Here is a 25,089-nt window from a genome sequence, read left to right as displayed (position 1 = left end):
AACTGATGCTGCTTCTTGTTGTCCACTTCCACTGGGCTAAATGATGCAGGCAATTGTCTCCCCAACCAAAGGCAGGTGTTAGTTATCAAGACCAGGGAATCCAAATAAAAGGACAGAAGAGGTGCTGGGTGACCTGGTCTTCCTTTTCTCTTTGGTTTCAACCAAAACCCTTTCCAAAGCCAAATCTCTAAAGAGCTTCTGGCCAAAGACATTCTTAGTCAAGAGATTAGACTTGGAAAGCAAGTCTGTCTTCCAACATTTAAGCCACAGATTTCAGCAAACAATGGTGGCTGCTAGAGTTCAGGTGCTGAATTGTAGAGCATTCTGAGAGGCAGCTGCCATGAACACCACTGCTCTTTAGATTTTCAGTAATGCCCTTTTGCAGATGAGAGGATCTGGATTCAGGTTTCACAGAAGTCATTCACCCGTATCTGCAGGAACTAGAGAGAACTGCAGAAGACCTAATTGCTAGAAAGGAGACTTTGTGCAGCTTATTCAGTGCTGCTTCATTTTTTTCTGCTTCTGGGGTCTTTTAAGGCATTGTCTCCATCCTTAGGTAACACAGCCCCAGAACACAGAGCTACCGCTGGGACACTGACCAAGGGAATTTTTAGGTCTTCCATAACAAAATCAGGAAAGGGGCAGAATTTTTTATAGTAAGTAAGCTGTTGCCTGAACTAGGCACAGCCCATGCTGCTCTCATAACCTCCTTTAAATGCTCCAGGAAGAGGCAAAGAGATGCAGCTGACATTGATTTCTGAAAGCCTCACTTGTCTAGATTAAAAAAGGCTAAAGATTTAATCTTATCTGCAGAATGCTGTTTATAGTTGAGTGTTTGAATGACTGAGGGTAAAAGTCTGGTAAAGCATTCTGCATGGAATAATCTACTCTTTGCCAGATAGGCCATACTAGGTTTTTATAATTAAGTGTCTTTCCTCATTACACCCAGTAGATGGTGGTGGAGCATCATACTCATTGGGCACATCCTGAAAGCCTCTGAAATGGTAGCTACAAAAGCCCTATGAGAAAGTGCATCTGAGGGAGGCCTCCAAAGCCCTGCTGTGACCAAAGGTGCTTGTTCTTGGCAGGAAGGGTATCCAGCAAATATGACGTCCATTCCCATAGGAACAATTGAAAGCGGCCCATTATGGTCTCATTGTTGACAATTCTGCGCAACAGGGCAGCTGAAGAGTGCACCCTTCTCCTCAAGCCATCCGAATTACAGCCCTTAGTATCCACAGGATTGATGGGACCACGGAGGAGAAACTAAGCCGCAACAAAGAAAAAACTCTCCGTGTAAAACACAATTCTGACTTTTTATGAATAATAGGTATCAAAATACAAAAAGAGTATCAACAGTACACAGCATCTCAGTCATGCACAAAGTTAAAACCTCATAAGTTCCACAAAGCTCCTACTGTCCTTATGTGGCTCAAAGCCACTACATTATATTCAGTGCAATGTTTGAGAAAAAGGTCCAAAGGAGAACCGGTCTGCTTTGCAAGTCATTTCGTATCCCTAATCCTTCTTCTAGGGACCAATCTTGTATAATATGTACAATTTTCTAGGTCCAGTAGTGCCAAAAATTATTCAGTCATCAATCATGTCAGTCCAGAATTCCTAGCTTTCTCTAATTTTCATGCATAATAGCAGGAACACCATAGTTAATACATTCCTTGTCAGCAAAGCAGAACTCCTCCACCCTCCACAGCAGCAGCATTAGGCCCGAGGAGATAGTTGCTCTTACCCTCTTATCACATGACTGTTTTGCCAGAAAAGCCAATAGGAGGGAAGTATGCCCTCTAGAGCTTTGGAAAGCTTTGGCACTATCTACTGCATCAGGCCTGAGCAGATCCCAGGTGTAGGACTGCACCGTGCTCATCACAACAATAAAAATCAATACAATTTCTTCTGGAAGTCAATGTAGCCTCCACACAAGATGAAGCCTTTTTGTAGGACATTATTTTTATGTGGAGATACTGCGTGGCAATACATGTTTTATGAGACAAAATGTTCCCAGAGATAATCAGGATCCAGGCCAGGTCAAACACAACACTTAAAATGGAGTTCAGAAGCAAATTGTCATAAGTGTCAAATATATTTAATTTTTTAAATTTCATTTACAATATCAATCGTCCATGTTTCTCACTTGGACTCAAGACAGATAACATAGAGTGAGTCAATACATTCTGCGTAACCTCGACCAGGGCCAGAGTCTTTTCAACTCTGACCTCAGCCTGGTGGAACATGCTCCTACTTGAGATCAGGGCCTTGCGGGATCTATTACAATTCCACAGGGCCTGGAAAACTGAGCTGTTCCACCAGGCCTTTTATTGAGGTAGCAGATGTCTAATTATATCAGCCCCCCCCCCCCCGCTTGAACTTGCCTATGCAGGTCATTATGGCATTCCTCTGTCCCTTATGGCAATTTGGCCCACCTGTTCAGATTATTGCCACCTGGCACTTCCACAGTATGCACTTTGAGTGTATGAAATTATCTGGGTAGCTATCATGTTTTAGTATTTACATTGGTATTAGATTTAAATGGGGCTAATGTTCTTATATCTATTGTCTTATTAATGTTTGTAACCTGCCCTAAGCCCACTCATGGGGGATAGGGGACAGAGGATAGATAGACAGATAAATCCAAAACTACTTTAATGTAAAATAACATTAATATGTCCATACCTCAAATAACCGTAAATCAGCAGGAACCCTGTCTCCCACAGACAGGCAGACAGTATCGCCTGGGACCAAGTCTCTCGCAAGTGTATGTTCCACCCTTCCCTCTCGAACACTGCAGAGAGAAGACATATGTTGCAACTCAGAACTGAAAGCCTAGTAAAACAAAATCTTATCTGCTCACACTTATGTGAGAGAATTAGAACAGCACTTCTAGATATTTCAGTTTAGTAGCCAACACACTGCATGCCATGCACATACAACTGGTTACATTTGCTTCAATACAGTGAATCAAAGCACCTCAATTTGAAAGCCACTTGTCTGATTTTGTGTCAGACTTGAAATGGCAATTCAACTTCTGCACAGGGAGTGGCAAAATGACTAGAATGCCTGCCTTTATTAAGCTGTCTTCGTTTTTCTTGACAGATCTATGCACACTCAAGTGTATTTAAGAGATAGGATTTTCAGACTTTTAGTTAGAATTTGCTATGTTGGCTAGAAGTGCAAAACCTACTAGACAGAAGGGAATTAAAATTCCGTTAAGATAAAATTTACACTTATCGTGATCCAAAACAATTTACATATTAATAGAGGCATGTTTCTCTTTGAAGATCTCTGCTTATTTATATTTATGAGTTAGCTCTGTTTCCAAGCACCTGAGGCAATGTAACACATTAAAATGAAAATAACTTAAAATAAGAGAATCCATACGGCAGCACGCTACAAATACTGCACTGAAATAATGAAGAAGCTTATGAAGTTCTTCAGTAGCTGTCCTTTCTAGCAAGACATATTCTGCAGTTTGTTTTTTAAAAGCATGGCTGCATCAACTATTCCTTTATCTTATTCAAGTGAATATGTTCTTTGCCTTTTACTCAAAAGCTAGTTATGCTCAGCTATGGTATTTCAGAACCTAGCAGAAAACTTCAAAGTACACTGTCACAAAAGGGCAACAAACTCCCTCAAGCAATGTAGATAACCACTGCTCATATTAAAGTGAAATCAAGAGTACATCTTCAGCCAACCCACATAAGAAAAGTGAATAACCCTCTGCAGCACTTACAAATATTTATAATAACAATAATAATGCTGCACCATACCAGTGACATTCTGGAGGTACGAGTTTACTCAGCTCTTCTAGAGATTTTTCTGATCGGTATTCCTGCAGGGGCATAACAAGAAGAAAAACTGAAGCTGCTTTCCAAGCTTGTCACAATCACAACAAGTTAATTTGTTGGGGAGGTTAGCAATAAATATTCCTACTTAATGTTAGGTTCTGAAGGGCTGGCTCAAACAAAGGTAACCTTAAATGTTTTACCACTGCAAGTGCTTGGAAAAGGGAAGCAGTAACACATAGGAAAGCCAGTCACTGAGTGGACTGTTCTGTAACTAGCAATCTAGTGCCAGGATCCAGCTGCAGGGCTCACTCCCAACACCCTCTGATAAGGCTATATTGCCTGGGTATTGTGAAATTGTGGATAGAGTGCTAGACTGGAACCTGGGAAACCCAGAGTTGAATCTCTACTATGCCATAGAAGCTTGCTGGGTGACCTTGAACCAGTCACCAGGCCAGGTCTTAGCAGTGAAATCAAAACTAGTATCTTAGCAGATGCTAGTATCCTCCCCCAAGAGCTGCTTCACACTTCATTAGATGTTATCAACAGCTAAGAGTCACTAAGTTGCTGAGTCACCATGCACCTCCTCCTGTCCCAGAGTGGATAAAGTGACTATATAGCTCTTTTGTCAGGCACACTCTGTGGAACAAATCTGGGAAGCAACATCAATCATAGCTCTTCATATACACTGCTGTGTATATGCAGTATAAAGTAAGGATGTACCACCATCCCCCATTGATATTTTCTGATATTCCCAAATCCGAATACTGGTATAGTATTCAGATTTAGGACTTTTTGGAAATCCCAAAATGTTTCAGTTTCATTATACTTTATGGGGACCACTATATGGGGTATAATGGAGAATTGATCTGGGAGTCTGCAAGGAGGGGTCTATTTTTTCAAAGTAGAAACACCAAATTTGCAGCACAGCTACTGGTATCTCTTCTGAAAAACAAGCAAACTCAAGTTTGAAACAGACTGGACCAGGGGGTCTAATTCTGTGGGCCTCCAAAGAAGGTGCCCCCATCCCACACTGTTCTCAAAAGAGGAAGACAAAGGAAGACACTTTGTCTTCAAGGAGATCATAATCCCTTTAAATACCTTCCGCAAGGTGAACATTCACTCTGAAAGCATTTGAAGGACTCACAGTTCCTTTGAACACCTTCAAGTGGCAAGTTCACCCAGAAGGTGTTTAAAGGGACTGTGACCCCTTTAAATGCCCTTTAAGTTCAGCTATCCAGGGGTTCTGGAAAATCTTGAATATTTTCAGGATTTTGGGGGCTTGGCTATTTAAGATATTGAAATATATATTCAGCTGAAAGAACAGCTGAAAAATACCAATACAGTATGTTTAAAAATATATATATATATATTTTGCTCTGATATAGTGGAAATAAACCCTTAGTTTAAAGAAGACACCCAGCCACCTTACGGGGAAAGCCAGGTACACGCCAAATTTAATTAATTTTTACAGTAGCATCAAAACTGTAAAAAGACCAACATAACTGCAAGGATATGCTGGCTCATAAACTGCACCCAATCACTTGACAGTCAGAGGGCCAGATAAAAAAGAGAATGAAACTAGGAGAGTTACAAGAGCTCTTACATGAATTCTTGAAGGGCCATCTACATATTACACACAAAAACATGTAACAAAGGTCAAGTAGCTTTTCTCAGGAAAAGCTGTTCCAGAAGAAAGGTTTCAAAAGAAGAAGCAGAGATGTGCTCACTTGACTCAGATACCACTTTATTCCAAATACCACCCACAACCAATTCTGCCTTCTTCTTGGGATTCTAAACACATTTAAAGTGACAAAAGCAGCCTACAAAAAAAGGTACCAATGGGCATCTATTACATGTCTTTGCATGTAATTTGTAATTTGGCCCTTAGCGCATCTTCTCAATGATTTCTAATCCAAATGCCAGATAGTGCAGTTACAACCTTCTAAATACATTAAAGTCAACAAGTGTACAAGGGTGTAACTCTGCTTAGATTTGCACTGAACATATCTGACAGAGCTCAGTCCAATACAGACTATGGTTTCATCTCAGATGGCAGGAAAACTGTATTGCTTCCTTGAAATTTTAAGAATTTCTCAAAAGGGCAAGTTAAACATATTTAATGCAGCAGGCAAAATATTCTCATCAGACTCTTACAATATTTGAAAACTTCAGCTGGCAAACTTCAGGTGCCCTAAACAAAGAAATTCCCTTCATTTTCCTTAAACATCTGTGAACGTTGTTGTGCATTAACTACTGCAAAACTAGCTGGCTGAAGTGAATGTCTTGATGCACAACTCCAAAGACTTTTAGCTAGGTTTTTACATGTTAATTCTCTGCATATTACATTAATGGGATGCAAGCTCAAGTGAGAGTTTATTACCAAGTTTTAATTTCAGCACTAAATTTGAAGACAGCAATACACTTAACCATTTATGAGAGAAACCTACACAACATAAGGTTTCCTGAGCGAGTTTCCTGAAAACCTTGCCGCTTACAAAAGTTCATGCTGCACAGAGATGGATCAGTTTAAGTTGCCTCAACAATTATTCCTCACAAGTTTGTTGTGATACTAATTGTGCGATGACAGACATTAGAACTGCTCAGCCAGATTCCTCAGACTTACAGCATACCACAGCCTCTGCTATTTACTATAATGCTTCAGCTGATATAAGAATAGTAGTTAGAGCAACAACTTCTACTGCGAGAAAAAAAAACTTGGATGAAACTAATAAGATATTATTACCTGTACAAAGGCAACTGTAACAACAATAAGTATTGCCTATAAGAAAAAGAGGAGAAGGTGTTAAAGCAAGACAGCTTCCTTACTAACATCCAAGTGAAATATCCAGGTTGCATTCAACTTCAACTGTAATTTCAATTCTGTTTGGACAGAAATTATCATCAATATGGATGTGGCGTTGTGTGTTGCTAGATGTCATTCTGGTCATCACCCCACCCAGAAAGTTCCTGGGGATGCCAACCAGCAGCCTGGCATCCCTACTTGACACACTATCCATAGATTTTTAAATGCTCCATTGTTCAGAGACTACACCCAAGTCCATCCCAAACCCTCATTTTATCAGCGACATCTCTGTCATTGATTTCCCATATTCTAGACATCTATTTACTTCCTGCTGTTCATTTCAAGGAGACACCAGTTAAGCTTAGATATACATATTGTTTTCAGATTCAAAAGCGGGTTTCAGATTTTATTCTAGTGCCAAGACTAAAGTGACAAGCACTGCTATATCCAGTATAATTTCTAGCACCATTTGGACATGAAGGGCAGAGACTTCCAGAAGAAACCTCCACTGACATCTACCCTTCATTCGTACTGACAATTTTTGTATCATGTTCAAGAGTACATCTGACATTTAAGAACAGAGCCTCTGCCGAGAGATCAACAGTATGCACCGTTAAGTTCAGTTAAGCAATTCAGGCATAACTTTTAGGTTTAAAAAGATTAACTGTGTGAAGGTATTTTAATAATCTGGGATTAAACCAAATAGGAAAAAGGCTTGTTACAAATGTCACCTCAGACTTTTAGCACAAAAGACAGTGCATAATCAGCTCATCTGACATTCAAAGACTTCTAAGTCTGCATTTCTTTGAACTTGTATCTTTTATCCATTCTTAAGAGTTATGCCCCACAGGTGCCTTCAAATAGCAGCAGTTTCTGCAATCTCTGTTTTGTCGATATCCTGATAGCAGAGGAAAATTCAGAAATGAAAAAGCCTCATCTCTTTTACAAAACATTGCCCCATTAAAACTCAGACCCACATATGGGCCCAGCTCATAAACAGGGTTCTTGCCCTCTCTCAAGCTACCTGTCCTATCCCAAGCAAAAAAAAAGAAAGGGACTGCAGTCCTCAATCTTAACTGGAAATGATGTTCTTGAACATACTCCACCTTCTTTGATATTAATTACCCCCCTCTGTTTCTCAGCAATAGGTGTCGTCTCTTCATCTTTGAGAGAGGGGCAGGGCCACTTCCCTTGTTTTTTTCTACTGTCAGGGGAAAAAGCCTCACAAAGGCTCAATTGTTCTAAAACTTCTTGAAGAAAGAAATAGTAAAATAATAATGGATGCCACAGTGAGAGACGGCTTGCAGATCAAGTAAGTGTATTTTATTCCCATGCTTGCCTTTCTTTAAAGGCTATTCAATCTGCAATTATTACAGTCCTGTAATTTAAAAGGAAACCTGTAATTGAAAGTGTTTTGGCCTTACAAAACTGTATATCCAGGAAAGGCAAAAGAAGAACGCCACATTGTATTTAACCTACGGTCCAGCATGCAGCCCAATGAAAACCAGTGATAATTTCCAGAGTATAAATATAGCACCCCTCCACTTGTTTCAGTGGTCAGTACCAAATACTGAGTTCTTCCATGACAGATAGGAATTAATTATTGGAGAAAATCTCTTTCATGGTTAACTGTATAAATTCAGATTCTAAGTTATCCCATTTTTTGGACATGAATGCCCACTATTTTTTATTTGGAGGGAAATGTCATAAAAGTTTCTTTTTGCATGATTGCTAAATCTATGTCCCCTGTAATAGCATATTGTTTGTTTTAATGAGCAAAAATAAATTTATTACCAACAAAAATGTGGGGGGGGGGGACAGGAATTAATTCTGGTGCCTACATTCCTCACCAGGAACAAACTCTTGCCCCAGATCCATTCCATTCTAGGTCTGTCAGAAAGCAGATGAACTGGACTACAGAGGCAGTTTTGCACTAAAGCAATTTCTTCTAGCCTCCAGAAACAGGACATGCCATGAGTACAAAGGGCCCCACAGGCAAGATTTATCCCACACAGAAACCAAAAAATTATACCAAGCAAAGTAATTACCCCAAGTATGAATATGAGCAGGTAAAAATCAGAGCCAACTAAAATACAAGGGAGCAAAAGCCCTTTTTTTAAAAAAAAAAAGGCCACCGTTAGGGATATTTAACAGATTACAAATCCTGTAAGATACCTTTAAGGTCAGAAAGGTGGAAAGGTTGGACAAAAATAATTAAATGTGCAAGGAGGGCTTACAAGCAGTGTTCCCTCTAAGCTGAGTTAGCGTGAGCTAGCTCACAGATTTTAAGCCTCCAGCTCACACACTTTTGTCTTAGCTCAGGAAGGATGACCCCCAGAGCACACTAATTTATGCAGTAGCTCACAATTTTAATGCCAGTAGCTCACAAAGTAGAGTTTTTGCTCACAAGACTCTGCATCTTAGAGGGAACATTGGTTACAAGTACTAGCCACCTAGGCTTTTAAGTTGGAAAGACAGATGTGTTAGGGGTAGTGCATCTTAAAACAAAGATGGGGAGGGAGTACCTCTGTCTTACTCAATCGCCCTCTTTCAGAAACACAACTGAGCACAGGATGTAAGACTTGCCTGATACTTATTCACAAAGAGAGATGCCACCACGTTATGGTTTTATTTAAGCAGAAAAACAGCCTTACCACAGTTATACTGACGGCATCATCAAACTGATGCATGATAACACTGATGACTGCAGAAGCCAGGAGTAGCATGATAAGGGGATTTTTAAACTGCAGAGCAAAAGATTTTTTTTCAGAAACATTCAGAACAGTTAAGCATAACATAACCACTAGCTTCAATACTTTAAAAGTCAGATGTTTAAGTTGACACAGCTACAGACTATAACTCTAAACAATTTAAGATACTGGAGTTTCAGATTAATACTCCCTTTAACAGTGACGACAAATTCATTGACACTGTGGACCAGGGTGTGGCTTGTCACCCTAGGAATCATCACCTACTTGATCCAGAGGTGACCCCTTACTCCTATGTTATGGTGGACAAGCATTTGATCTCTTGGGAGAGCCAGTTTGGTGTAGTGGTTAAGCGTGCAGACTCTTATCTGGGAGAACCGGGTTTGATTCCCCACTCCTCCACTTACACCTGCTGGAATGGCCTTGGGTCAGTCATAGCTTTCATAGGAGTTGTCCTTGAAAGGGCAGCTGCTATAAGAGCTCTCTTAGCCCCACCTACCTCACAGGGAGTCTGTTGTGGAGGGGGGAGGTAAAGGAGATTGTGACCGCTTTGAGATTCAGAGTATAGGGCAGAATATAAATCCAATACCATCATCTTCTTAAAGTTGCTTAATACTATGAGCAAATAACACACATTGCTACCTTCCATCAGTCATCTGACCAGTAACTATTAGCAGCCCTGGTATCTGGTTAAAAATACTTACTTTTGAAGGATGGAAAATGGCAGAGAAGTTATATGACAAAATAAAAAGGGTGGACTAAAGCACAAAGGAACATGGGGAAAAAGCAGAAGCTTCTGATGTTGACTCCAACCAGCACCTGTCAACAAAACCCTGTCATGGAGCAGGGGATGTTAAGCACTGTCAAGTCACTTCTGACTTATAGCAACCCTATGAATTAATGGCCTCCAAAACCCCTTATTGTCAACAGCCTTGATTTCATCCTGCAAACTGAGGGCTATGACTTCCTTGGTTGAGTCAACCCTTTTCATGTCAGGTCATCCTCTTTTCCTGCTGTTTTCGACTTTTCCTAACATTGTCTCTTCCAGTGACTCCTGTCTTCTCATCATGTGATCAAAGTACAATAGTTTGCTCATTTTAATTTCCAGGAAGAGTTCAGGCTTGTACACTTGTTTGTCTTTTTGGCAGTCTGTATTCATAAAATTCCCCTCCAACATTACATTTCAAATTAATCAGCTTTCTTTCTGTCAGCTTTCTTCACTGTCTAACTTTTATACCCATACTCAGTAATCGGGAATATTATAGCATGACTCATCTTGATCGCCAGCAACACTGCCTTACACTTAAGGATCTTCCGTAGCTCCTTCATAGATGCCCTTCCAAGTCCAATTCTCCTTCTGACTTTTTGGTTGCAGTCTCCTTTTTGGTTGATGATGGAGCCAAGGAATAGAAGATCTTAAACCATTTCAATTTCTTCATCATCAGCCTTAAAGCTGTGTAATTCCCCCTTAGTCACTACTTTTGTCTTCTTGATGTTCAGCTGTAATCCTGCTTTGGCATTTCCTGCGTTAACTTCACCAGGAGACATTTCAAGTTATCACTGTTTTCTGCCAGTAATCTCCCTGTCTGTTCATAATTGAACAGACAGGGAGACGAAATACATCCTTGTCTCAACTGTGCTAATTGAAAACCATTCTTTCTGTTCTAACAGTAGCCTCCCACTCAGAGTAGGTTGTGCATCAGAACAATTCAATGTTGTGGCAAACTGATTGCTCCAGTAAGCAACAATATGATCTCTAGCACCTCTTCCTTTTCTAAAACCACCCTGAACATCTGGCAGTTCTCATTCCATATATGGTAGCAATCCTTGTTGTAAGATTTTGAATATCACTTACTTGCGTGGGAAATGAATGCAATGATTCAATAGTTGCTAGTCTTTGACACCTCCTTTTTTATAACTGGCAGCATTTAAACATCTCCTTAGTTTCTTGGGTCTTGTGGAACTGATCTCTCATTCTTTCATTTCTGTCGTCCACTTCTATTCTTTACACCAGTTATTGTAATAGTTCTCTTTGTCTCTACCTGCCAGTCACTGGAACACTGGGTTTAGACTTTTGATTCTATTTTTGTCACTTTTTACTTTGACTTTTCATCTATCTTCATCAATGTTAAGAGTTTCAGTAATTCAGGCATCAAAGCTTTTCATTTTTTTGGGCTGCAGGAATAGTCTGTGTGTGCTTCCTTGATAATACCTCTGGTTTCAGCCAACAGTTCATCCAATTCTTGTTAAAATCTATTTTTACATGGCTTTAAACTCTTCAAGAATGTTGTTTAGATTATATTTTGGCCTGATGAATGCTTTAGTGCTTTTCTTCAGATTTATTCTAATTTTTGCTATTAACAATTCATGTTACCCTCAGCTCTATCTTGTTTTAGCAGACAGAATAGAGTTTCTCCATCTTCTGCTTCTGATTATATAATCTATTTGATTTCAATATTGGCCATCCTGTGATGCCTTAAACGTGTGTTCGCAATGAACAACTTGTTGTCTTCACAGAATTCTAAGAGTCACTCTTCTTCATTTTGTGCTCCTAGCCCAAACTTTCCAACAATATTTGATTCTATTTTGTCATGGGTACAAGCAGTTTTTAAAAAGACCTATTTGTGTCATCAGCATTAAGTTAACTTGGTTATTCTGGTTAATTAATACAGCAATGTATAATCTTCTAAAATAGTAACAATTTTAAAGTTTTTAAGAACCACGGTATTTAGCTGTGTGGTTAGAGCACTCAACAGCAGTTAAGTTTTCACATGGAATCAGGTTGTCATAAAACTTCTATGCTGGTTAAGATCTTTGACACAAGAGCTCAACCTGACAAGTGAAATCTCTTCTTTAGAGTGTACTCTCCCAGCTTTGATAATATGTTCATCTAGTTACTTTAAGTAGACTACTGCTATTCTCTGCAGTGCGGTTTAACCCAGCTATCCTTTTTCATTACACAGGAATAGAATGGCACACTATTGACCATGCATATGTCCCAATATGACTGAAAACCCTACAAGAAAGACCAGAGACACTTACTTGAGAAATGTATTTTTTCCACAGCGGCTCATCTTCACTGATATCAAATTCATTCCATCCATGGAAAGCCCGCCTATGACAAACTTCACAGTTTCTCAAGCCATTCTGAAGGTCAGCCTATGGAAATATACAGGCATATATGTGCGTGTACACTTTATATAGATATATACACATATGTGTATGTGTGTATACATACACACACTCTACACATGCAAAGCTACGATTGTGTTCTACTCTAAACAGAATACTAAAAAACTACAGAAGTTCTGCTTATATAATATTTGAGAAAAATCCTTTAGTCCAATCTGATTTCACAGATATAAATTTCAGGGATCTGAATGACCCAGCTATCAGCTATCAGGGCAAAAACTGAAAACATGAGCTGAATTCAGATGTCATGCCAAATAGATTAGAGACTGTGTCAGTGATAAACTCTAATAAAGCATGCTTGCAGATCCCACTTACACTTCCCACTCTACAGGCAGAGCTGAGTTCAAACTCCAGTTTGATAAAGCATCATTTTCCTGTGACTTCCAAACACAGTGGCTCAGCATCTTAATTTAATCCAAATTTAGATTCCTGATTTATGAAGAGTAAAAGTTGCCAAGCTCCTACATTGGAATATCCCAGCAAACTGGACCTTAATCAGATCAGGAAGACTGTAAACATGCTCCATGTACAAAGAGAGGAACAAGGAAGTGTGCGAGTAGTGTACACAAGCCGTGTTCAAGTGTTCACAGGTAAATCTGTTTAATTTCAGTTTATCAAACATCTGAACTCATCAAACATTGCTCTAGTTCTGATCTATAATGGACAGCTGATTTATTTTACTGGATTATGTCTACAATATGTCATATTCTATAATGTAATATAGTAATAAGGGTCATAATATAAAGCTTGCCAAGAAAGCAACAGAATATATAGATTGATCAATTAATTATTCCTGCTATTGCTGCATGCAGGAAGAATGCAAACTATTAATGTTTTGGTTATGAAATATGCATTTGTCAGTGTACATTGTGTCAGCTTTGACAACGGCATTTTCAACAATGCAGCCTTTGTTTTGGAATGATCTGCTTCAAAAGTACAGAGCCCACTGTTGGCTGCGGAAGTGAATGGGACGCTGAGAGAACTATATATGCTATTTTGTTTTGTGAAGCATATATAGGCTGTGTTTTGTTGTTGTTTTCCAAAAGTATGAATGAAGGGGCTAACAGCAGAGGGCTTGAAAATGACCATAAGATATTAGGCTGTTTTGATATTGTGAGCATGGATGTTACTACTTTTGTTTATTGCAATCTGGAGTTGCTTGTGTAAACTGTGCTGAGTCATAAGAGAACGATGGGTATAGCAACACCTTTAAAAAAAATGTTAGTTTCTCTATCAAGTTCTACCATTAAGAACTCTTCTGCTGAACAAAAGCTAGAATTCAGGACAAGAGAACTGTAGGTCATTTAACAGTCAGCATTAAGCAACTGTGATTAGAAAACCATAGCTAGGTCTTTTTGTCAAACCAGTGCATTTTCATTAAACCTTATACTAGACTTAAAATATTTACATTATGTAAGAGTATTTTATGCCACCACATCAAAGCCCTTCTAGAGGCAGCTTACAATTTAAACCACAGTATAAGACACAAACCATTAAAAAAACACAAGCAGCATAAAAACTAAGCCTAAAACAGAGAAGGCCATTATAAACCATGGATTAAAGGCCTGAGTAAAAAAATTACTTTCTTATAGATGCTAAGCTGAAAGACAGTGAAATAGGTGCCAGGGGGGCCTGAAAGGAAAGGGCATTCCAAAGGTGATGTGCCATCACAGAAAAATGATTATTAATGGTGCTCAGAACTCTCAAACAACATTAAATCAAGATGCAAAATAATTTCAATTTACAAATTAAATCTCAGATGGACTTGATGTGCTACTTAAAGAAGAAAGCAGTATTTAGTAAGGGCTGCAGACAGTAAAGATAATCCACTGGAATGAATCTAGTAAATACTAAAGTAAGGAAGAAAAATGTTTCATTTAAACATTCATCGTCATTAAGTACCTGAAGAATGCTTGCAACTTCATTGACTGGTAATTCACTTGCTTTTTTGGAAGTCAGAACAGGAATCATTGTTTCACTTTCATCATTAGGCAGTTGTTGAAAACGTGCAACCTAAAAATCAAAGAGCTGTACGTGTCAGCAGCAGACTACAAAAGATTAAACCTATATTCTAGTTAAGCATTCAAAGCAGCAGCATCTCAATTAGCAGGTCCTAATGATTATTATGTACACATAATCTTTTTGCTCATTATCTTTAATAGCTAAAGAAGGAAGCACATTCAGCTCACTATTCCCTAGCACACCATTCTTGCACTCCCTGCCTCGTCCTGCTTTTCACATAGATGACACACTTAAACCTGCATAAGAAAACCACATCTATGTGCAAACACCAAAACACTTCCTTACTCTAAAGTTAAAAGATAGGATTATGTGATTGTTGTATAGAAGTGCCTGTCCAACAGACAACAGTGGGGTTGAACTCATTTGTTACGAGGGATGGATCTGACATAAATGGGACTTTGTGGGGCTGGGCCATGTGTGTCATAAAATGTAATGCCAGGTAGTGGAGATATAAACTTTACAAAGGACACAGACAAATGAAATTAAAGATTTTTTTAAACTTAAATACAAACATGCTTAAAACTCTTGCAATATTCTGTTAAAAATGGAAAGGTGGGAGAATAGTGGGATTTGCCAATGCAATTCTTAAAATAAAACATCAAAAAGAGCATAAAGATCACAGCAGAAACTAAAAATATAAAATGCTCTTAAGTCTAGGAAAACATGGAATGGCTGGGTATTACAAGCTTCTCACCCACCTCCCAGGTATGCTCAGATTGGCAATGGCTCTCCAGTGTAATATCCCCCTTTGGCTGTGGGTTCTCAGGATAGAGTACTCACTAAGCACCACTTCTCAGGTCCATTCAGCAGAGACAAGCTGGCTCAAAGCATCAACCTTTTTTTTTTTTTTGCAAAGACACAACTCCAGGTAGCAACAGCTTCAGCTGGCCATAGGGATGCTGGAAAGTGAAACTACTCCACTGAAACACACTGCAGCACAGACAAAGTTGCAAGGAAAATGTGGAATGGATTTTCCATTAAGGTCTCTTGGCCCCAAAAGACTATCTAGGCACAGAGACCTTAATGGAAAATCCATTCTGCATTTTCTTTGCAGCTTTGCAAGCTCAGAAGAACCTCCTGCTGCAGCTATTGGAGCTTCAAAGGGTGAGGACAGGAGGGGGAGAAAAGAGCTGCAGGCTTGATTTAAAGCAAAAGACCCAAGTGGACTGGTTCTTGCCCACAGGATGGACATTTGACACCTCTGTAAACTGGTACATCTGTGAGAATCTTGTTCAGTGACACTGAGTTCAGGGAACAAATTCTCACAGATGCAGTGCGCAATGACAGCCAAACAAAATAGCCTGTTTCTGTGCTTGATACAGCGTGCAAGGGGGGAGAGCTCCTAAGGTCATTGCACTATGTGCCCAATCTGCATTAGAGCTTTCATGGAAATTTTTCAAGAACCACAACTGCTTCTAAAACTGCCTGGACTCTACAGTATGTTATCACATGCCTAATTACCATGCAAGCATTTGCTAAAAGACCTCAGGAAAGCAGAGAAACCAAATCTGCAAATGATTTATGGGGCTGCCGAAGTTATTTGGGAATCTCTTCTAAAAAATGTTTGCATCCAGTAAGCATGAGATTGGGGTAGATCTAGTATTCTTGAAAGCATGGGTCATTTTTTTTTTTAAATTCTCCACCTTCCATTTTCTCCAAATAAGTATGTCTTTTTAAAAAGTATCTCAGGCATATTTTAAAGAGAATTTCAGTCTCTAGCCTCAGGTCTCCAATAGCTAGTGGGGGAAATGAGCATTTTTTTCCATTATATGCAGCTTGCCTCATTAGATACATATTAATCTTCCAAGCAGGCTGCTATGTGAATGCAGTTGTTATGCAGAACAAGCTTTCCCCAAAGAGGCTCATTAAGACATTGACCAACAGAGAAGTAAGCTTCAATTAATTTCAAAGAAGGTGTGGCCTTAGCCTAGCATCAACTTTAGTCCCTCTTAAGGTGCATTAATGTTTTCCAGTAAGGCTTAAAGAACCATCTAAGTATACCCCAATATCTGTCACGACAGCAAGCACAACAGCAGAATTCTTTAAAGTCTGCCGCAAAAAGCCAGAGACCACAGTTCTGAGCCTATTCAAATTTGCTAAGTAAGATGTTCTGCTTCAACAACCAATTCTCATAACAAATGAGTTCGACACCCTTGATATGGTGCTTTCAGTTGTGGCCACTAGCAACAGTGGCAGAGTAGATACTTCAAATACAGATCTCTATTCAGAAGGATTTCCTATTGAAGAATTTCATCAAGTATACTATCTAATAAAACAGGCTCCCAAAACGCATGCACAATGTTGCACATGCACACCAGAGCTTTCTACTTACTATCCAAATTAAAAGAGATTTTTAATTTTGGGTAAGTTTGGAAGAGATTTTAAGAACTAGTGTGATGATCATGCACTTGTTGCACTGTCAAAACCATAATCCCTCATCTCAACCAGTGGTGGTTCTCCACATTCAGAGTATAATTTAAGATCACTAACAAAACCTTATGTCTCCATCTTCCTTCCACCAGGGAACTCAAGGCAACATTCATAGAGTCCCCAAGGAGGTATTCTATCCTGGTATAGATCAGCCCATACCTGATTAGCTTCACAAAGCTGTTTTATCATGTTCCCTCTGAACATATACCAGGTGTACTCAGCTCATAATACTATAATACTATAGCATTTATATAATTATTTCAACTGTTCAGAACAAATACAGAGATCATGGCGGGGGAAAGATATGAACTCTGAAACTCCCTGATTTCAGATCAGTCTCTTAGCCACAGTGGTACAACAGCCACCACCAGATTTAAATTTCTCTTACCAGGTATGGAAACTGACAACTTTCCTGTAACTTTGCTTTAAAAAAGACAGAATTCTTCCACACAGGGAACATGAGGTAATACTTAGTGAAAATCTCATCGCTATGCAACTTTTCAAAAGTACAAGATTCTCAGGAAAGGGGGAGGGGAGATGAGATTCTGGGATATGCAAGAAACAACCCACAAATCCATGAGGTCGCCAGATATACACATAAACAGGAGCACTCTGCAATACTTTATGATGTTTGGTTTTTTTGCTGTATTCCCATCTCTTTGTTTCAAAGACACTTTGCATAATAAGATCTATGCACAAAACATATCACAAAATTATTCTGGAATGATAAAACCATATCATCATCGAGTGCATGAAAGCAGCTGCAAAAAGTCTAAGAGAATCACTGCCAATTTAAAGACTGAAGAAATAAAGAGATCTTAGTCACCCTCCAAGAAAGTGAAAAGGGCTGGTCCAGGTGGATCTCCCAAGGAAGAGAATTCCTTTAGATGTTTACTATGCAGTTGGATTAGCCTCCAATCTCTAGGCACACAGAGCAAAGCCTTTATGACAGCCTAAGCTGAAGTCGTAGTCACAGTTCCATGTGAGAAAAATAATGTATTCTTCTGAACAGAACTACAGGGTACTTAGAGAGCTTGCTTGAGAATAGTAATCAAAGTATATATTTCTTTTTCTACATAATAAAATTCAAAATGATATTGAAGTGGATGACCAAAATAAGCTTACTGACTTTTGACAAATCCTTGCCTTTCAACACAACATAAAGGTTATGAAGCTAAAGTATCACTAAAATCCAGGGCTTTTTGTGTAGCGGGAACTCCTTTGCATATTAGGCCACGCCCCCTGATGTAGCCAATCCTCTTGGAGTTTACAGTAGGCTCTGTACTAAGAGCCCTGTAAACTCTTGGAGGATTGGCTACATCAGCCATGTGTGGTCTAAGGTGCAAAGGACTTCCTGCTACAAAAAAAGCCCTGCTGAAATCCTTGGAGCAAAGTACAATATTTTAAAATTATACAACACAAACAGGGGACCCACAAGGACTCAAGACGGGCACCTAATTTGCCCCTGTATTCCCCTCCACACACTATTTCTTCTTTCTCTCTTCCCAGCAATCTCCATTCTCACCTTTTCTGCTTCTTTCTCTCCAGCTGAACCACCAACCAGCATTTATCTGTCCACCACCTTTGGCTATATTGATATTTATTTCATTTATAACTTGGCTTTCACCACAATCAGGAATTAAAAGAGATTACGTCATTCTCCTATCCTCCATTTTATCCTCACAACAGCCCACCGACACAGATTAGGCTGAGGTCATTAGGCTCAAGATCACCCAGTGAGTTTCCATGGAAGAGTGGGGATTCATACCTGGGACACCCAGATCCGACCTATTCTGAAACTCTAATGATACCATACTGGCCTTCATGAGATGGCTCCTCTTGAACAGTAACAATAAGCCAGGCCTGGATGAATCACGCAAGCTGCACATTAGCAAGTTGCTTAAGTGGCTGCTTTGAAGCCTAGTGCCACTGAGCCCTCCCTCAAAGAAGAAGATACCGGATTTATATCCCACCCTCCACTCCAAATCTCAGAGTGGCTCACAATCTCCTTTATCTTCCTCCTCCCCCACAGACACCCTGTGAGGTGGGTGGGGGTTAGAGGACTCTCACTGCAGCTGCCCTTTCAAGGACAACCTCTGCCAGAGCTCTGGCTGACCCAAGGCCATTCCAGCAGATGCAAGTGGAGGAGTAGGGAATCAAACCCAGTTCTTCCAGATAAGAGTTCACACACTTAACCACTACACCAAACTGGCTCTTTACACCAAGGTCAATACAGTAGTGGAAAGAGTCCTAAAACCCTCCTCCTGCCTTTCATTGATATAAACCATGGTTTAAAGCCTCACAGTACTGTTGTGGTTACCCAGCAACAGCCACTGTGGCATTCATTTCTTCAAGCTTCAGGAGCCGCTTCTATAACTTGGGAGTGTTTTAACTCCCAATGTTTGATTGTTTAGATTTCAGATTCTTCTGGAAACCTGGAGGTTTTTTTCAGGTTCATAGAAAGATCCATCTCATCTGTCCATGGCTCCAGCCTCCATTTTTAAGTGTCCACAAATCTGGCCAATTTGAGAATTAGATATACTGATGACCAGTAAAGTAGACCAGCAGGTCAGTGCTCAGTAGCAAAAATTCTGAGGGTTTATATCAGCTATATCGGCTATTTCAGCTAAAGAGTTATCCTTTATTATAGATATTTGCACCCTGCCTTTCTCCCTAGTGAGGACCCAAAGTGGCTCACATTATCCTTCTTCGCTCCTCCACTTTACCCCCACAGCCACCATCCAGAGAGGAAGGTTAGGCTGAAAGACTGTAGTGAACCAAGCTTACCCAAAGAGCTTCCATGGCATAGTAATGATTTAAACCTGGCTTTCTGATGCTAGCCCACTATGACACCATGCAGGTTTGTTGTCCTTATAAGTTTGCCTACTCAATGTCCACCAACAGAACTTTTGCCAAAACTGTATTTGCAGGGCAACCTGTCACAGTTTCACATGGCCAACATACAGGATGGCATTAGTTATACCCTAAAATGCACATGTTGATCACTCAGAAAAATACCTGTCTGGCTGTACTGAACATATAATGGAACAGTTCTCATAATACAAACAAGTTCCATCCTGGTTTTGTCCTTGTGTGGTTACTGTTACAATGTTGCGGTACAGCTGCTAAACCTCAGTATCATCTGTAAAGGAGATCCAACTATTACTTTATATAAAGTATCCTGGTCCCACTTCAGTTCTGATTTCCATTCAAGGCAGCTAGTTGTGTAGCAAGAGACTCATTCAGTTATTTCTGTGAAGTCCAAATGAGTCTTATGATACTGTGCACATTGGGCACTTAAGTCTAAGTGTGCAAGTGAATGAACAAAACAATCCTCTTTGAACAATGTTTGTGCTTAATTTAATATATGCACATATTTGACAGAGAGAGAAGAATTCAAATTAAACTGGTATGAGGCTGAAATGACAAAACTGTCTGCATACTTTCACATTGCCATTTAAAATGAAGATCCAGCTATCTGCAGATCTACATTCACCAAACATACTGTTAAAAATTTGCTTTTACAAGCTGGGGAAAGTGGAATCAGACAAGACAGACGCATTCTATAATGAGTGACAGATCTGCATTCTTGTCCAGCCACTTCTATGTCAATACAGAAGATGGTCATGACTACCAGTTTAGTTTGATCCTAAAATAGGCTGGTTGTAGGAAGCAAAACTTTGTTGGAAATTCCACTGTGAATGGCAATTTTTTTTAAAAAAAACAGTTAAAATATAAGGTGCATTGACAAAGATGGTACAGATCCAAAAAATTAGCTTGTTTATAGAATATGCTACATGAAGTGTTCTTTAAAATTCTGTTCCCTCATTTACAATGCTTTTGGTGTGAGATCTCCTAAAATATACAATAGTCATATCAGAGCTAAACAGCAAAAGATTGTCCTTTTTTAGCTTAATAAGCTTTAATTCCAAAGAGACTGCTGATTTGTTACTTGTAGACCACTGTTTGGTGCAAAATAATTCATAGGTGGACACAAGCTGTCAGACTTCGTGGATTAATGTCTGTCTATTTTGTTCTGAAATTAGGACACAAAGCCCAATACACCAGACAGCTATTTGACAGACAGAAAAGAGCTATCATTAGAAACAGGTAAGTAACTTTCATTTAAATGTTATTTTACACCTTCAGTGCTTTAACTATACGTTTCTATGTAAGATGATTATTCAATATTGTTCATAAATAGTAAGTCAAGTGAACTCAAGAGATGCCTCATTGGAGAACAGTATCTGTCTTTCAATCACTCTTTAAGCAACTGCCTGAATTACACAAAGGTTCAGGTTCCAGAGGAAAAACCTAGCCTTGGCCTCACAAGCCCTTTGCACCAAGCTTATCTGTTGTTACCTCCCTTTTATTGATATTCAACATAATAAGCGGAAGGATGCTCAACAGAGGTGCCTTGGACTGTGAAAGTGTGTTCTGCAACTCATTTAATGTGCTATAGTATCCATTGTGGCATACCACAATATTTAAACAAAGCTCTCCAAAACAGGCCTTAGTGATGAGGTTAAATACCACCTGATGAGACAGGCTTATTATGTACAAACTGATCAAGAGATTCTGGCCCAAAGCAGTGGTGTAGGATTCCTAATTCCTTACTTATTTGTGTCTCATTCATTGCACATTCAATTAGTGATCTGCAGAAAGCAGCACAATGTAAAATTGATGGTATACAAATATAGGTAGCCATAATTTCTCAGCAGTAAGATTTTTTACATCAAATGGGTATCAAAAAGAAAAAGAATTCTTCTAGAAAAGTGCAGCACAAACACCTGCACATCTACTTAAGCCTACCAAATTCAGTGGGACTTTCTCTTAAGTAAATATATACAGGATGTTAGAAATCTACAAGACAGCAATGAAACTCTCATTTGCGGCAGCATCACAATAGTACAAACTGAATCCATTCAGCATTTTTGAAACCTCCCAATAATAAATGCAATCAATAAAGAATCAGTCAACTGATGAATGTGAGGAAAGCATATTTCCATGTATAAATAATTCCCACATGAACACTTCCCATGATCACAAAAATTAGGACACTGCAAAAATCATGACACACCATAAACTTTCTCTTTAGAATTTTCCACAAAAGAAAGATTTGGTTAAGTAGCAACTGCTTCAAATATTTAAGCAGATGTCTTAACACTGACTAATGATCTAGTCCTCTCAGAGAAACCAACGTATTTACAAAATTCCTCAGAACTGGAACCTTGTTTACACATTACATTTTAATCCAGAAAATGTTAATCAATACCCAGGTAAGAGTCACCTGTTTATTCAATGCCAGCTTCAACCAAAAAAAGTGCTATAACTTTAACATAAATATTACCTCCATTATTACAGCAAATAAATAGTCCAACATCACTGATCTAGTCTGAGAATGTTGAGAACAGAGCATGATAAGTCTACATACTGCCGATGCAGAAACGGAATGCTGATTTACAGAAAGCACAATAGATAAGAGCCAAAACTGCACAACAGAGATCCATTAGCCTAGAAAGAGAAAAAACCCACCAGCACTATGCAGAGAGCCTCTGAAGCAAGCCTATGCTTTGAGAAGACAGCCTGATCAAAGAAATGCAGGATGCTTTTAAAATGCTTTTCTCTCCACCACCACCCCCCATACCTAAACCTGAAGTGCAACTACTTCCAAGATATTTACCTTCATTTTCCATCGAAACCACACTTGGGTTGATAGCTACAAAGACTTTAATGACAGCAACAGCAGTCCTGGGGCTTGGACTGAGAAGGAAAGTGTGGAGAGATCCCTATATTCCAGGCAGTTGCTTTGCTCCCACTGCCCGCACATACAGCAACATCTGCGAGGGGAAAGACCGGGAAGCGCTAGCAAGAAAAAAAAGGGGAAGGGAAGGGAAGAAAAACAGAATACAAAACAAATGCCACCAGCTTCGTGCATCTCTCCACTCCCCACCACTATCACGGAGTCAAACCCAGTAGAATCTGTAATGCCCACCCCCACGATTCAAGAAGAAGAAGACTTGTAACCCATCAGCTCCACAACAAGACAAGAGGGAGATTCGATCAAAGAGCCACCAGCAAAATAAAGAAATAAACAAACGCTGGAGGGCCCCTGAACCCTTACAGGGAGGGACCCGCCATAATCCTCTTCCCAAAGTGATGCCCCAAACGGATCAGCGCCTTGTCTCGACAGCTCTTCTCCCAGTCCTCACGGACAGTTGCCTCCCTCCTACCATCCCAATGCCTGTTGCTAGGGTACACCCCAGACACGCACTCGCATACAGGGAGGCAGGCGGAGGACCGGGGGAAGAAGAAATGAAGAAGAGAGGCGAAATAAATCGGGGTGGGCGGAGTGAGAAGATCGGAAAAAAACAAGGTGACACTGCACTGCAGGAAGCCTTGTTGGGAAACAAGAGAAGGGAATGCCGGGGGGGGGGGGAGAGAACAGTCCTGGGAGGAAGTCAGCCGCATACGACCAGGGGGCGCTTCTTCTTGCCCCCGCCACTGGTGGCCCCTGAGGACGCGCCTTGTTCCCACCGAGCCTCAGACAGACCCACCTCTAGCGGACCCGACCCCCTCCCTACCCCCAGCCCCTTACCAAGCCAGGCACCTCTCCGGCCCCAAGGCTCCTTTCTTCCTCCTGCCAGCCCTCCCTTCCCGGGGTTCCGCTCCTAGCCCCAGCAGCAGCGGCAGCAGCAGAGCCGGGAGCGGCCCACACGCATCCTCGCCCTCTCTCGTTGCGTGCCAGGCGCGCGCGCTCTCTCTCTCCCTCCTCCGTGGTTCTCTCAGCGTCCCATTCACTTCCGCAGCCAACAGCGGGCAAGGAGCGGAAGGGCCTAAAAAGGCAGAGGAGAGAGAGAAACCGGAGCCGTCGGAGAGGCGCGCGCATGCGCCCTGAGGTGGTGGTGGTAGGGAAGGCGGGCGCGGCCAGGCCGGCGGGCCTCCTACAGCGGTTAGTGGCGCTTCGCTACTGCGACCGTCGGTCGGCGTTTGCGGCCCTCTTCACCCCCGTCCTGCCCCGCCGCGCCATGGCCGGCTTGTCGCGCCCGACGGATGAAGGGAAGGGGCGGGTGTGATCAGGGCGGTGGTGGGTATTAAGTGGGAAGGCGACATCTGGACGCTAGCTTAAGGAGGGGGAGACGCCAGTTGGACAGTTGCTCAGCGAGCTGAGGCGAAGGAGGCTCTTACTTAGGAGTAAAAATGAAACGCCCTGGGGAAGGAGGGCGCCCCCCCCCTCCGCTCCACGGTCACGCGCGAACCCTCGTACTCTTTCGGCCCCGCGTCAAGCGCCAAACTAGAGGAAGTTCCCTACTTTATTTCTCTGTGAAAGTTGGCTGCCAAAGGTGCCTTTGTGCAGTCCCACATGGGTTCTGTGCATGTGCAGGCCAGCTCCCAAAAGAAAAATTTTTGTGTAGCTGTCCCCGTAGTGGGAGGAGCCCCGGTTAATTGACCAATCCGGTTGTTTAGCGCCAACGCACAGGCTTTATAACGAGGGCTCCACACACATCCCTCAGGTCTTCTTTCGCCTCCTCAGAAGAAACACCTCTGTTTTAGTTGTCCTATCTCGTCAGACTATGGCCACGCCAAAACCAACTGGTTTTAAAAAAATGTAGTCACGTTTAGCCAACATGACAAAAGCTAATGACCACCAATTGTGTGTGCACTGCCTAGGGGAGGCACATAATGTCAATGCCTGTGAGATATGTAAGAAATTTACCAATAAGATCCGCTCTGACTGTTGGGCGAGAGCTGCTATGTGGGGAAAACTTTTAAAGCTGACTGACGATACGCCGACGGCTTCGGCCTCAGGTACTATGGAAAATTACATACCTGAACCTCCACAGGTGCAATCCACACATTCCGTCTGGCATGGTCATTGAACCACCCGCTCCCCCCAGTACACCGTGTGACGTCGGAACCGCCGGCAAAAAAACAAAGATAAGTCGGAACACAGATTGAAGCGGGCTCATTCCAGTCAGGGTTCCTGTCAGGCAGACCGAGCGGAACCTCAACCTCCTACTCCGGGCTCTCAAACGAGCGCCAGAGCCGAGTTCCCTGGTCCGTACGCTCTCCCCGATTTATATTTCACCAAGATGCTCTCTTAGGAGAGAGAGGGCATGCCCATCATACCAGT

At 40.9% G+C, this 25,089-nt stretch overlaps 1 protein-coding gene across 3 annotated transcripts in view; it reads right to left on the bottom strand.

Annotated features, from left to right (window-relative positions):
* ATP2C1 (ATPase secretory pathway Ca2+ transporting 1) overlaps window positions 1-25,089 on the bottom strand; it is a 79,535-nt gene that overhangs the window by 33,221 nt on the left and 21,225 nt on the right. For 2 of the 3 annotated variants that reach the window (XM_060248872.1, XM_060248871.1), the window contains exons 1-7: window positions 22,639-23,652; window positions 14,406-14,516; window positions 12,354-12,470; window positions 9,258-9,347; window positions 6,544-6,579; window positions 3,783-3,844; window positions 2,689-2,797 (exon numbers count right to left, since the gene is read on the bottom strand). In XM_060248872.1, the coding sequence (XP_060104855.1) occupies window positions 2,689-2,797; window positions 3,783-3,844; window positions 6,544-6,579; window positions 9,258-9,347; window positions 12,354-12,470; window positions 14,406-14,516; window positions 22,639-22,644 (531 nt within the window). In that variant the 5' untranslated portion in view covers window positions 22,645-23,652. Of the gene's footprint in view, window positions 1-2,688; window positions 2,798-3,782; window positions 3,845-6,543; window positions 6,580-9,257; window positions 9,348-12,353; window positions 12,471-14,405; window positions 14,517-22,638; window positions 23,653-25,089 lie in introns of those variants that run through there. The other variant, XM_060248873.1, reaches the window with a different exon arrangement.

The sequence above is a fragment of the Heteronotia binoei genome, chromosome 10, assembly GCF_032191835.1.
Source record: "Heteronotia binoei isolate CCM8104 ecotype False Entrance Well chromosome 10, APGP_CSIRO_Hbin_v1, whole genome shotgun sequence".
In the NCBI taxonomy this organism is placed as follows: Eukaryota; Metazoa; Chordata; class Lepidosauria; order Squamata; family Gekkonidae; genus Heteronotia; species Heteronotia binoei.
This window is presented reverse-complemented; position numbering and strand designations above follow the sequence as displayed.